This window comes from Sus scrofa, chromosome 14 (genome assembly GCF_000003025.6).
Source record: "Sus scrofa isolate TJ Tabasco breed Duroc chromosome 14, Sscrofa11.1, whole genome shotgun sequence".
Classification (NCBI taxonomy): domain Eukaryota; kingdom Metazoa; phylum Chordata; class Mammalia; order Artiodactyla; family Suidae; genus Sus; species Sus scrofa.
Window position 1 is genome coordinate 129,077,467 of NC_010456.5, and position 13,839 is coordinate 129,091,305.

At 45.8% G+C, this 13,839-nt stretch overlaps 1 protein-coding gene across 1 annotated transcript; it reads right to left on the minus strand.

Moving 5' to 3' along the window:
• Positions 1,584-13,324, minus strand: PRDX3 (peroxiredoxin 3). Its single transcript, NM_001244531.1, is given in 7 exon segments — positions 1,584-2,407; positions 2,717-2,882; positions 7,185-7,288; positions 8,653-8,788; positions 9,809-9,950; positions 11,362-11,497; positions 13,264-13,324. Coding segments are annotated over 7 exon segments (786 nt in total). The 5' UTR covers positions 13,312-13,324; the 3' UTR covers positions 1,584-2,353.

Here is a 13,839-nt window from a genome sequence, read left to right on the forward strand (position 1 = left end):
CTCACTTTATAGTTTGTTGTTGTTTTTGTCTTTTCAGGGCCACATCCACGGAATATGGAGGTTCCCAGGCTAATCGGAGCTGTAGCCACCAGCCTATGCCAGAGCCACAGCAACGCCAGATCCGAGCTGCGTTTGCGACCTACATCACAGCTCATGGCAATGCCAGATCCTTAACCCACTGAGAGAGGTCAGGGATCAAACTCGCAACCCCATGGTTCCTAGTGGAATTCATTAACCACTGAGCCACAATGGGAACTCCCAGTTGGCTCACTTATAAAAGACTTCATCTCCTTTTCCAGGAAGACTTCCTTGATGCCCAGAGGTGGGTAAGGTGCATGCTCCTCACTGTTCCCCAGTGAACTGTAACCCAGGAATGTATCTATTGTACACAGTATTTAGCACACCTGTATTGTTCTGCTGGCTCTACCTACAAGTATGTCATAAATCCAACTCAGCTGAATCTCTGCTTCCCTCTCTGGGTTCTCAACAGTCTAAACAAAGGAGCCAGTGATCCTTTTAGACAAGTTAATGTAACTCTTCTCAAAATCCTCCCATCTCGGGGAGTTCCTGTCATGGCTCAGTGGTAAGGAACGCAACTAGGATCCATGAGGACGTGGGTTCGATCCCTGGCATCGCTCAGTGGGTTGGGAGTCTGGCTTTGCTGTGAGCTGTGGCATAGGCCACAGATGTGGCTCCGATCCCATGTTGCTGCGGCTGTGGTGTAGGTTGGTGCCCACAACTGTTTTGACAGATAGGTTGGGAACTTCCATATGCCACAAGTTTGGCCCTAAAAAACAAAAGCGAAACAAGAGAATCCAAAGTCCTTCGCTTGCCCATGAAGCACTGCAGGCTCCCCATTACCTTCTCCTTCTCAAGGTTCCAGTCACACGGTCCTTCAATACTTCACCCACCCCAAGTCTGCTTTTGCCTCAGGGCCTTTGCACTTGCCAAGCCCTTTGCCTAGAACCTCATCTCCCTAACTCCCTACTTTAAACATGCTTTAACTCATTTGTTTCTCATCAAAACTGATAGGTACAGCCATCATCCTCATTTTACAGTAAGACTCCCTGACAACCCTTCAGAATACCTTCAATTCTCTGCTCCAACCCCTTGCTCCACGTCATTCCTTCCAAACATTCTACGTATTTTCATTGTTTATTCCTTTTGGAATGTAAGTGCATGAAAGAAGGGGTGTGGTTTTTTGGTTCATTCTTGTGCCTCCAAAATAACACCCAGTCTATGGTAGGCACTCCAGACTTACTGAAACAATGAATAAATGCTTCCATATTTCTCTTACCCCCTAAACTGAGTCCCTTGAGTGTGGAACCAGTATCTTACTAATCTTTGGATTCACTGAGTTAAATGCTCAATAAATATTTGTTGATAGCAGCAGAGAAGGAAAACTAGACCACATTAACATAAGCTGAACTAAGAATTAATGGTGTTTAAATTCAAGTACTGGAGTTCTCTCATGGCACAGAAGGTTCAGGATCTGGTGTTGTCAGTGCTGTGGTGCAGTTTCAATCCCTGGCCCAGGAACTTCCGCATGCCATGGGCATGGCCAAAAATTTTAAAAATGCAAGTACGTTTAAATATGTTTATTTTTTATCATATTTTTTACATTGAGCACGTCAAGAAAGAAGATAATTACAATGATTCAAAATCAAACTTCAATCCCTGGATTCAATAAGTATTCTTTATAATTCTGCCAAATCCATATTAGAAATGTATGTAAACACTAAGTAAAATAACTCCATAAACTATAAACCGCAGGGATGGGGGACATGCATGATCACTTAAGTCACTTTGCCACTGAATTTTTTTTAAAAAAAAAAAAACATGATTCACATATGTTTCAATCACACATGCATCTAAAGCAAGTGTTAAATTAGACCTGACGGTAATGACTTAAAACTGATCTTTGTTACTTAAAGGAAAATTCAGGTAACACAGAGAAATTCAAGAAGAAATCTTCAGGACCCCTGATCAGAAGCTTTCAATGCTGTTGTACTACTACTACGCTAGTGTACAAAAGGGTTCAAGTAAGGCTAAGAAAGAAGAGTTGTTTCCTTTTCCCTCTGAAGACATGATTCAAGAAACAGGTGAACTAAACACTCAAAAGGAACTAGCCAGCCAGCCATACATCACCAGTAGAGGACTCCTCCTGTTAGTAACTAACCATATTTTAAAAGCCTTGGCCAATGTTACAAAAACAAAACATTTAAAGTGATACTTAGGAAGACAAGCATAATTGAGGTGTTTTGTCTTCTACAATCATCTCTGAAATGCTAAACGTGAATCCCAACTGTGGCTCTTCTCTGGGGAGGGAAGCGGCAGGTGCACAAGGGATGGTCTACTGATGGACCTTCTCAAAGTATTCTTTGGAATCAGTCGGATGTGGCTTGATCTGAAAATACAAAAACATATCACTAAGCAAGTGACTTTATGATATTAGTCTCAAAAGTGATTTGAAAGCCCTCAGTTATAAACCTCAAGTTCTTTAACTTATAAAGACTGGTCTGTTTCCTTTAAAATACATGGACGAAATATGCAATAACAGCCTGCCTGGTGCCTCGATACTCCCCCTCACCCCTACCCATTTGTACACCATCTCCAAGGGCGGGCTTTTGTGGATATTCCGGGCCAGCAGCCCTTGGAGCAGTGAGGACCTGGGACCCCCTGCTAGGGTCCCATTGCTTTTGGAAAAGAAACCTACTGTAGGAGAATCCGGTGTCCAGTTGGCTGGGCAGACTTCTCCATGGGTTTCCACAAACTGGAACGCCTTCACCAAGCGGAGGGTCTCTTCCACGCTTCGGCCCACTGGGAGATCATTGACACTCAAATGCTTGATGACTCCATTGGGGTCAATTATGAAGAGACCTCTGCATCGGAATTTACTCTCATCAGAATCTCAACATTACCAGAGCTAGAAAGATACTAACTTTAATTCTCTTTGATAGAGCATGTATTAAACTCTATCATATGCTTAAAAGCGGGGTTTTCCTCATGGCACAAAAAGCTACTCATCTCTCATTGGTGACAGATGTTTTAACAAAGATGGGATTGGCCTAGGCAACAGCAGAAGGGTCACATTTATAAATGGCAAACAGTATCTGTAAGTCAATGAACTACAGAGAGCAAAGGCTTCTTATTAGTGATTTAGCAAGCATTCTTTAGGCTGCTGTATCAAATCCTGGCCAGACACCACAGGCAAATGGGAAAAGACAGAGACATATTTAACCTATGTTCAGCAAATACCTTTCTTTTTTTTTTTTTTTTTTTTGGTCTTTTTTTCCTTTTAGGGCCATACACATGACATATGGAAGTTCCCAGGCTAGGAGGGCTAATCGCAGCTATTGCCACAGGCCTATGCTGGAGCCACAGCAACTCGGGATTGAAGCTGCATCTGTGACCTACACCACAGCTCATGGCAATGCCAGATCCTTAACCCAGGGATCGAACCCGCATCCTCATGGATGCTAATTGGGCTTACCAACCGCTGAGCCACAACGGGAACTCCAGCAAATACTTATGAAATGAGTAACTTCTTGCCTAGGAGGAGGAAATTCCACGGGAAAATCTACAGGCCTTAAGTCTATGCAGAGCAGAAATCCAAGGGAAAAACCAAGCCTACCACTTTTATTTTTTTGGTTACCCTGATATACAGTTTGTACAGGAAAGATTATTCCATTATTAATAGTTTTCAAAATAATGACTTGTTCCTGGAATTCTTCAAATCATTGATGTAAATATATTTGAGGTGTTTCAACCACTTATAGTTATCATTTTGATGTTCAGATTGTCCAACGCCGTCATTCTTTATCAAGTGGCAGCAATGTAATGCAGGGACCTCCCTGGGGTCTGTGTTCATCCTCTATACCAGAGTCGGTGTTGTTGTGACATACGCGGATGTCTAAAACTCACAGGTTTAGAACAGTTCATCTTAAAAGGGTGTTGCATTTCAAGTGTTAATCACTCAGGAAAAAAAAGCAAATGAGAGAAAAAATAAATAAAAACTTTAAATAAACTTTCTTAAAAAAGAGAAAGAGGAGTTTCTGTTGTGGCTCAGCAATAATGAACCCAACTAGTATCCACAAAGACATGGGTTTGATCCCTGGCCTCTCTCGGTGGGTTAAGGATCTGGCGTTGCCATGAGCTATGGTGTAGATCGCAGATGAAGCTCGGATCCCACGTTGCTGTGGCTGTGGCTGGCAGCTGCAGCTCCGATTTGACCTCTAGCCTGGGAACTTCCATGTGCTGCAGGCACAGCCCTAAAAAAACAAAAAACAAAAAAGAGAGAGAGAAACTCAAAAGATAAAAAGGTGGCTCTGGGGCAAAGGGGTCCCCGCACATGCTCCTGCAGGGTGGAGCCAAACTGGAGTCCACCATGTAGATAAAAACACGGAGTTGGGATGGAGCAGGCCCGCAGATTCCAGAAAGCAAGCCTTATCTCACAAGCCAGACTCAGCTCTTCTCCCTTTGTCAGTCCTGACAGTGAAACCAGTTGGGAGGTAACTGCAAAATTAGCAAGATTCTACAAGGAATCCTGGGAGGAAAATGCCCGCACTCTTCTCCTTTCCCTGCCAACTCCATCAAAGTCAAGCTTTCCAGCAATCCCACTCTTGGGCATACATCTGGACAAAACTTTCATCCAAAAAGATGCATGCACCCCTATGTTCATTGCAGCACTATTCACATAGCCAAGACATGGAAACAACCTAAATGTCCATTGATAGATGAACAAATTAAGAAGATGTGGTGCATATACACAATGGAGTACTACACTCAGCCTTAAAAATCCAAAATAATGCCATCTGCAGCATCATGGATGCAACTAGAGATTCTCATTCTAAGTGAAGTCAGAGATAGACAGGACCTCCTGTCGTGGCTCAGTGGTAATGAAACCAACTGTATCCATGAGGACACAGGTTTGATCCCTGGTCTTGCTCAGTGGGTTAAGAATCTGGTGTTGCAGTGAGCTGTGGTGTAGGTTGCAGATACAGCTCAGATCTGGCACTTCTGTGGCTGTGGTATAGGCCAGCAGCTACAGCTCCAATTAGACCCCTAGCCTGGGAACTTCCATATGCCACAGGTATGGCCCTAAAAAGACCAAAAAAAAAGAGAGAGAGACAAATACCTTATAATATCACTTATATGTGGAATCTAAAACATGGCACTAATGGTGGAGTTCCCATTGTGGCTCAGCGGTAACAAACCCAACTAGTCTCTATGAGGACTCGGGCTCAATCCCTGGCCTTGCTGTGAACTGCAGGGTAAGTTGTAGACACAGCTTGGATCCAGCATTGCTGTGGCTGTGGCATGGCCAGCAGCTATAGCTCTGATTTGACCCCTAGCCTGGAAACTTCCATATGCTGTGGGTGCAGCCCTAAAAAGCGAAATAAAATAATATAAGGTACTAATGAACCTACATACAGAACAGAAAAGAACTCATGCACATGGAGAACAGACTTGTGGTTGCCAAGGAGGAAGGGTAGGAAGGGGGATGGCCTGGGCGTTTGGGCTTAGTAGATACAAAGTATTGCATTTGGAGTGGATAAGCAATGAGGTCCTTGCTGTATAGCACAAAGAACTACATGTAGCCACTTGTAATGGAACATAATGGAAGATAATAAGAGAAAAAGAATGCATATATATGTATAACTGGGTCACTTTGCTGTACAGCAGAAATTGACAGAACACAGTAAATCAACTATAATTTTTAAAAAATTAAAAAAAAAATAAAAAGCCAAACTTTAGTTTATTAGAGGAAGGCAGTCATCTCCTTGGAGTCAAAAGGGCCCAGGCTCCAAGGTGGCTCTGAAAGCCGACTTCCAGGTATAATCGAGGCAGGCTACAGAGGTCAGTTGAAAGAGAGGACAGGAGAGCAGGTCCAAGCCACCCCAGCAAAACTGTGAGGCACATCCGAGCAGGATCCTCAGCTGCTTACTGGAGCTAAGTTCTGCCCAACCCCTCCTTCCCTCAGCGGCCATCAGATGCCAGTTTTAAGGCCTAAGTTCACATCCCTCCTGGGGAAGCTGGCAGTCTGAGTCAGGGGTAGCACAGCTACCACCATCTGGGCTAAAAACTTTGTAGCTGCCTCATGTTACTTAGTCATCAAAACCAACTTGGGAGGTACATTATCATTTTAGTTACGGGAAAAGTGGGACTCAAAGAAGTTAAGTATCTTGCTCAAAGTCATATAGCTATTAAGTAGCTGACGTTAAAGATAAACACACTCAAACTCTGCTCTAGCTGGAGTGCTTATACAAGGTCCTAACCATTCCAGGATACTTTCCTACCCTTGCTGGTCCCCTGCCTCAACTGTGACAGCTTCACTGCCAGGAGTGTGCCCCCATGGAGTGGCTCCTACATAATTAGGGAGAGTGGAGCAGTGTGACCATTAAGACATGATATCCTTTTTTCACAACTGGACCCAGGGTGACGGAGGGGGGCACACCTGTGTCAGCCTTTTCTGAAAGCAACCCCTGCAGGAGGCATCCATCAATGCTTTTTTTTTTTTTTTTTTTTTGCTTTTCAGGGCCACACCCAAGGCATATGGAGGTTCCCAGGATAGGGGTCGAATCAGAGCTACAGGTGCCAGCCTACACCACAGCCACAGCAATGCAGGATCTGAGCCACATCTGCAACCTACACCATAGCTCACAGCAACGCCGGATCCTTAACCCACTGAGTGAGGCCAGGGATCGAACCTGCAACCTTATGGTTCCTAGTCGGATTCTTTAACCACTGAGCTATGATGGGAACATTGATCTGTCTTTTAATAAGCACTGGTGGGAGTTCCCGATGTGGCTCAGCAGAAATGAATCTGACCAGGAACCATGAGGTTGCAGGTTCGATCCCTGGCCTCACTCAGTGGGTTAAGGATCCGACGTTGCCGTGAGCTGTGGTGTAGGTCACAGACGCGGCTTGGATGTGGCGTTGCTGTGGCTCTGGTGTAGGCTGGTGGCTATAGCTCCGATTAGACCCCTAGCCTGGGAACCTCCACATGCTGCGGGTGCGGCCCTAGAAGAGACAGAAAGATGAGAAGAAAAAATAAATAAATAAATAAATAAATAAATAAAAGACCAAGACTTGTGGTTTTAAAAATTCTTTTAAATCCCCTAAGAAGAAGGATGATGCTAAACATGGAAAACAATTTAAGTTCAAAAGAAACAGGATCTTACCTCAGGGCAAGACCGGGACCTTCTAACAGCACACCGTAGTCTCGGGAAATTTGCTTGGTCAAATCCGACAGGAGAGCAATGTTCATGTGGCCCAAACCGCCATTCTAGGCAAAAGGCAAAGAGGGCTGGTGGTTATGCTCTGCTCTCTCACATCGCCCGTGGCCAGTAACTCAATGTTTGACCAACAACATGGGCATCAGGCAGCAGGAACTGAGCACCAACGATGGGCCAGGCGCCGCTCTAAGCTCTCTCTAGCCTCACTTCCTCCGCCAAGCATCCTGGAGTGGTACCATCATTATCACCATTTTATAAGTGAGGAAACCAAGGCACACAAAGGTTAAGTACCCTGCTTCAGGTCACAGCTAGAAAGGGGCAGAGGCAACATTTGAACCCAGCTTATACTACAGACCCTTCCTTTTCTAATTCTTCAAGTATCCTTTTGGTTGAAGATTAATTTCTGAAGCATAAAAATGGAAGAGTAAAAAAAGGAATATGTTGAATAATTTGATGCTGATAGTCCAGCAGCATATTAATCCACATTGATACATATAGTCCTACAGAGAAATTCTGATTCTTTTTTAAAATTTATTTATTTATTTTGCTTTTTAGGGCCTCACCTGAGGCATATGGAGGTTCCCAGGCTAGGAGTCAAAAGAGAGCTGTAGCCGCCGGCCTACACCACAGCCACAGCAAGGCCAGATCCAAGCTGCCTCTGCAGCCTGCACCACAGTTCATGGCAACAACCGATCCTTAACCCACTGAGTGAGGCCAGGGATCAAACTTGCATCCTCATGGATGCTAGTCAGATTCGTTTCCACTGAGACAGGGAACCCCGAGAAATTCTGATTCTCCCAAGCGTTTCTAGGCAAGAATACTGATCCTGCAGAACAGTGGGCCTCCCAAGGTAGATGGGATCTAGAGGGAACAGGTGAGAGGGAAGGCAATAGGCACCAGCTGGTCCCTTGCCCTGCAGCATTACTGTATGTACCTTGGAAAACAAAAGCGTAGTGAGGAAGAAACACAAACAATGTTAAAGGGACATATGGACAGAGTTCAATGGAATTTGCCAGTAGGTTAGGACTTACAAGTAGCCCATTTCAGACTAGTCATGCTCTAACAACTTCTCGGTTGGTCAGTAATGGGATCATTTCAGTTTTTAAGATCACAAGTGTAGGAGTTCCCATCGTGGCTCAGTGGTTAATGAACCCAACTAGTATTCATGAGGACGCAGGTTCTGTCCCTGGCCTTGCTCAGTGGGTTAAGGATCTGGCATTGCCGTGAGCTGTGGTGTAGCTCAGACATGACTCGGATCCTGTGTTGCCGTGGCTGTGGTGTAGGCCAGCAGTTGTAGCTCTGATTCGACCCCTAGCCTGGGAACCTCCATATGCTGCAGGTGCGGCCCTAAAAAGACCAAAAAAAAAAAAAAAAAAATTCACAAGTACAGAGGCAACATGGATGATGTGTATACCTTCCTTGGTGTATTTATCCAAGCCAGATGGCTGAAGTGGGAATCCACTGACACGGCAACAACTTCACAATTCACATCATGAAATTCATTGGCTTTGTCACTGAAAGCAATAATTTCTGTAGGACACACAAAGGTGCTAGGAAGAAAAGGCAGAAATTCTTATCAGAATTCTCTTATCAGAGAATTTAAAAACAAGGCTGGCTTTAAAATTTGAACAAGAGGTGTCTATAAATTAGTTCATTTTGCTTAAAGATGAAAAGGCCAAAATGATTGGCCCTCACTGGACTCCTTATCACAATGATACTCCAGTAGAGAGAAAAAAAAAAATCAACTTTCTATTTAAGAAGCACATCAAAAAATGGACATGGGGCTAGCACACCAGTGCTGTCACTGCTGTGGCTCAGGTCACTGCTGTGGCAAGGGTTTTTTTGTTTTGTCTTTTGTCCTTTCAGGGCCATACTCCAGGCACATGGAGTTTCCCAGGCTAGGGGTCGAATGGGAACTACAGCTGCTGGCCCACACAACAGCCATAGCAACACAGGATCCAAGCCACGTCTGCGACCTACACTACAGCACATGACAAGGCCAGATCCTTAACCCACTTAGCGAGGCCAGGGATCGAAGCCGAAACCTCATGGTTTCTAGTCGGATTCGTTTCTGCTGCACCACAACAGGAACTCCCCTGTGGTAAGGGTTTGATCTCTGGCCCAGGAACTTCCACATGCCATGAATGTGCCCCCACCCCCAAAGGCATGGGGAACTCAGGTTCTCTGACACATAGTCAAAGAATAAAGAAAAAACCTTATTTAAATAAAGTAGCTTTATGAAACATTCTTATTATTATCCTTACTTTTCTCATTTTCTCCCAGACCAGTGGAAACTTCCTCACAGACCAGCTTACAGGAACCACCACTCCAGAGTACATAAAATAGTCATATTAAAACCCTGCCCCCTAAAAAGGAATGCCATTCCACCCCCTATATTTACTGCTTGTCAATTACCTACAGATGCAAGCTGTATCAATAAGATCAGCAGTGATAGAGGGTCAGAAATAACCCTTCCCTTGACAAGAGTAACCGGAGACAGGCAATGTCAGTAGGAAGCACAGATCTTTGCTCTCAGAGTGACATTAAAGCATCACAGAAATTACACTTACAAATCCAAAGGATAGAAGAAGAGCACCAAGTATTTCCCCTTATAGTCATCAAGGCTTAGTTCTTTGAACTCTCCATTGACAACGGCTGTGCCCTTAAAATAGGGCGCATGCTGGGTGACGGCAGGGGAATGGTGGGAAGAACCTGAAAAAACCAAAACCAAACACAGGCATCTATAGCTCATTTGTTAAATCCAGCACCTATGTGATTTCATTTTAACCTCTCACAATAACTACCTAGAAGTATAATTAAAAGGTTCAGTCATTTTTCTTCTTTCCATAGTGCTAGACTGTACACAAGTTTATACACAAGTTCAAAATGCCATGGAAACTAAAAAGACAAAAGCTACACGGGATTAAGGATGACCTGAGCTTGGAGGTAGATTCTAAATATGGTTTGGATTTTGCCAAGACCAGGGCAAACAGGGCAGGTGTGGGGAAGAGCCCATGGCAGTTTGATTAGAACATGGAGAAAAAGTGTGTGTGGGGCGAAGCTGCTTGGGAGACAAAGCACGCAGCAGGGAAGGCCATGCCGAGTGCCCTTCAACAGCAGGCTGGTGAGTCTGTTCTTATAAGAAGAGATAAAGGAGTCCCTGGAGGTTATCCTGGCAGATGAAGAGTCAGCAGTTTTAGGAAGATCAGCCTGGGGGCGGGGGGATACGAGGGGCAGGGAGAGGGGAGCCTGATGGTAAGAGGTGCTTTTAGGTAGAGGTGTGGAGGGAAAGGGTCTGGCAGGAGGAATAGAAAGGAAAGGATGCAGGAGCTGTGTCAGAACCTGGGAAAGTGGGACACGGGAGACCAAGCATCAAAATGCTTGGGCCTCAGAAACAGGAGGAGCTGTTGGGAGCAGGGGTTTGGGACAGGCTCAAGCAAAGTTTTAAATCTGTGGCATCAAATCACTATTAGAAAATTTGTTAAAAAGCTCTCATCAGGAAGTAAAATTGTGAAACCTTCTAGAGCATCTCACCCACAAACCACTACATGTTAAATACATGATTTTTAAGAGGTCGGAGGCATTTTCAAATACTGTTCATTATCTGAGGCTGATCTTAGCAAACCCCTTATTCCAGAGAATGGAGTATAACTCTCGAGAAACAGCTGCGCTTCGCTCAGAGCCTGGCAGAGTCCATTCGACTGGCCTCAGTGGCCAAGTGGAGCTGGCCCCCAGGTTTGAATGCAACAGCCTTCAGAGGAGCTGCACTCAGGTCCGTTACCCTTCGTAAACAGCAGGCCCAGACACCTCTGAGTGTCCCCATCCCCTTCCATGTTCCGCAACACAGGGGAGTGAAACCTCCAGAACCAACATGGAAATGTGACACAGGGCACTTTGCCTCAGGGAGCCTCAACCCTTGGCTGCATATTGCAATCTCTTGGTGAGCTTTTAAAAAAATACTGACATTCAGGTCTCACCCTAGACACTGACTTAATTTGTTTGGGGTGAGGCTGGGGCTGCAGTAAGTGTATAAAAGCTCCCAGGTGAGTCTTCATACAGCCATTATTCAGAGATGATAAGTGTTTCCATTATCTGGTTCAAACAAAGGCATAACAACACTTACTGGTGCTAAAGGCGAATTTTGCTTGACTGGAACCAGACCACAGCACACTTGTCAAGCATGTTCTTCGAGAAGGAGCAGGCCTAAGGGCTGCAGAGGCAGAAATGCCCCAAGGAACGGCACTCACATGTCGGATAACCTACAAAGAGAAATATTTTATATTAGGAAATATTCCCAGAATGGTGGCTGAATCCGTGCTGAGGACATCAGGCCAGCAGTAGCCTCAGCCGTCCCTATTCCTGGGAACAAAATACCAAACTCCAAGAGCATGGACTGGATCTCCATGTTCTCAAAATTCCCTTCTGCTTCCTTATCCCTCAGGACTGCCAGGTGGGAGGGATGTTGGGAGATGGTGGTCAAAGGGTACAAAGTTGCAACTGTGTAGATAAGTCTGGATAGCTAATGTACAAGCATATTGACTATGCTTAAACTACACTGAACGCTGGCAATATGCTAAGAGTAGTTTTCAGGTACAATCACACACAAAAGGTAACTATGTGGGGTGTCCCCACTGTGGCACAGCAGAAACAATCTGACGAGTATCAGTGAGGATGTGGGTTTGATCCCTGGCCTCGCTCAGTGGGTCAGTGATCTAGTGCTGCTGTGAGCGGTGGTGTAGGTCGAAGACTCAGCTCGGATCCCACGTGGCTGTGGCTGTGGCGTAGGCCGGCAGCTGTAGCTCTGATTTGACCCCAGCCTGGGAACTTCCATATGCTGCGGGTGCGGCCCTAAAAAGCAAAAATAAATAAGTAAATAAATAAAGGTAACGATATGAAGAGATATGTTCATTACTTTGACTGTATTTATCATTTCATTATGTATATGTACATGGAATCATAATGTACACTTCAAATACATATAACTTTTATTTTAAAATATATATAAATAAATGAAGGGGGGAAAAAGACTGCAAGGGAGCTCCCTGGTAGCTCAGCAGGTTAAGGATCTGGCATGGTCACTGCAGGGGACCGAGTTCAATCCCTGGACCTGGAACTTCAGCATGCTGTGGGTGCAGCCAAAAAAAAAAAAAAAGACTGCAAGGCAGGGGGGATTTATAAAAACACAAAGACTCCATGCTTTTAACAGCAACCCAGAGGATTAAAAAACCAAGGAGACTTGGCCAGGCCCTTTTCCAGCAGAACTTCTGAACTTGTTCTACAATGTCAAGGTTTTCCTTGGAAAAGACAAGGCCCTTTCAAGCTCTACAGAGAAGCAAACAAATAGAGCAAAGTTCAGCCTCTGGGAGAGTTTGGACAGGGCTCAAGGCAAAGGTTTGCTTAACTTCAGTGTTTGGCGTGACTCAGGACCAGCCTGCGTTGAACCCCAGCATGAGAAAGGGGAGAGCGGACAGCAAGAGGGTACCAGGCTTTGCGAGAGAAAAATAGCAGGGCCGGCTGGCCCTGGAGAGTAAGGAAAAAGTGCCTTTTGCACGTAAGCCCTTTGGTTACTTGAACATTTTGGTTTTCATCCAGCACTTAAGTGGATGCTCACGGAAACCTTGAGATAGGCAGGCATCATTCTATGTTGAGTTAGGAAAGTTAACAGGTTCAGAAAGACGAAGAAGTCACTTGTTCAAGGTCATAGAGTCGGTCCCAGAACGGAATCAAGGGCCAGGTCGCCTGCCTCCAGAGCCAGGTGCTCAGGTGGAGAGGGGACTGGGGACCCACGACTAGGAGGGAAGAGGGATTTGGGTAGGGGACCGCGAGGTGGGGTGGGGGAAGGGCAGTTATGCGCACGCGCAGGGAGCCTTCCCTAGAAGAGGAGGCCTCAGGTCCGTTACCCTCTGACATCCTCAGAGAGGGTGAAAGACCCCCAGGCCGCAAGGGAGCGGGATCCCATTTGAAAAGCACGTTCTCGGAGCCACCTCAGTGCCTCCGCGCCTGTGCCCCGCCAGCAGCCACTCACCGAAGCCCGGAGCAACCTTCCCGCCGCCGCCGCCGCCGCCGCCGCCATCTTCGGTGCGCACTGGGGCCTCGGGCCAGAGAAGCAAAGAAGGCGGGATCTACGGGGGCGTGGCCAGATGGGCGGGGCCTCGGCGGGCAGGGAGGGGCCTGGGTTGCAGCCCTGGCCAGGGATGGAGCCGGGAGCCAGGACCCGGAGTCCTATGCCCTCGCCGCCTTTTGGGCACCCTCTGGCTGTAAACGTCCCAATCGCTGGGTCCCTCGGCCCGGCTTCCGGTTGGGATAATTCCCGTTAAAGCTTCTAAGTAGCTAAATGCTTGTGAAAGCGACACTTTGTTTCTGTTTGTTGCCCCAACCTCTAGGACTAATCCAGGCAGGAAGCTAGATATTTCTATACTTGTTACTTTTTTGTTAACCTCCGTGGATTATTGTTGCAGTAAAAGGATCCGTTTCCTATTTCGACCACAGGCTTCTGCACGAAATGGCATTAGTTATCAATGAAATTTTAGCCGATTAATAAGCAGAGTGGGTCAGACCCTGCAAGGCTTTGTTGTCCTGAAAATCCCTGGATGATGCGTGA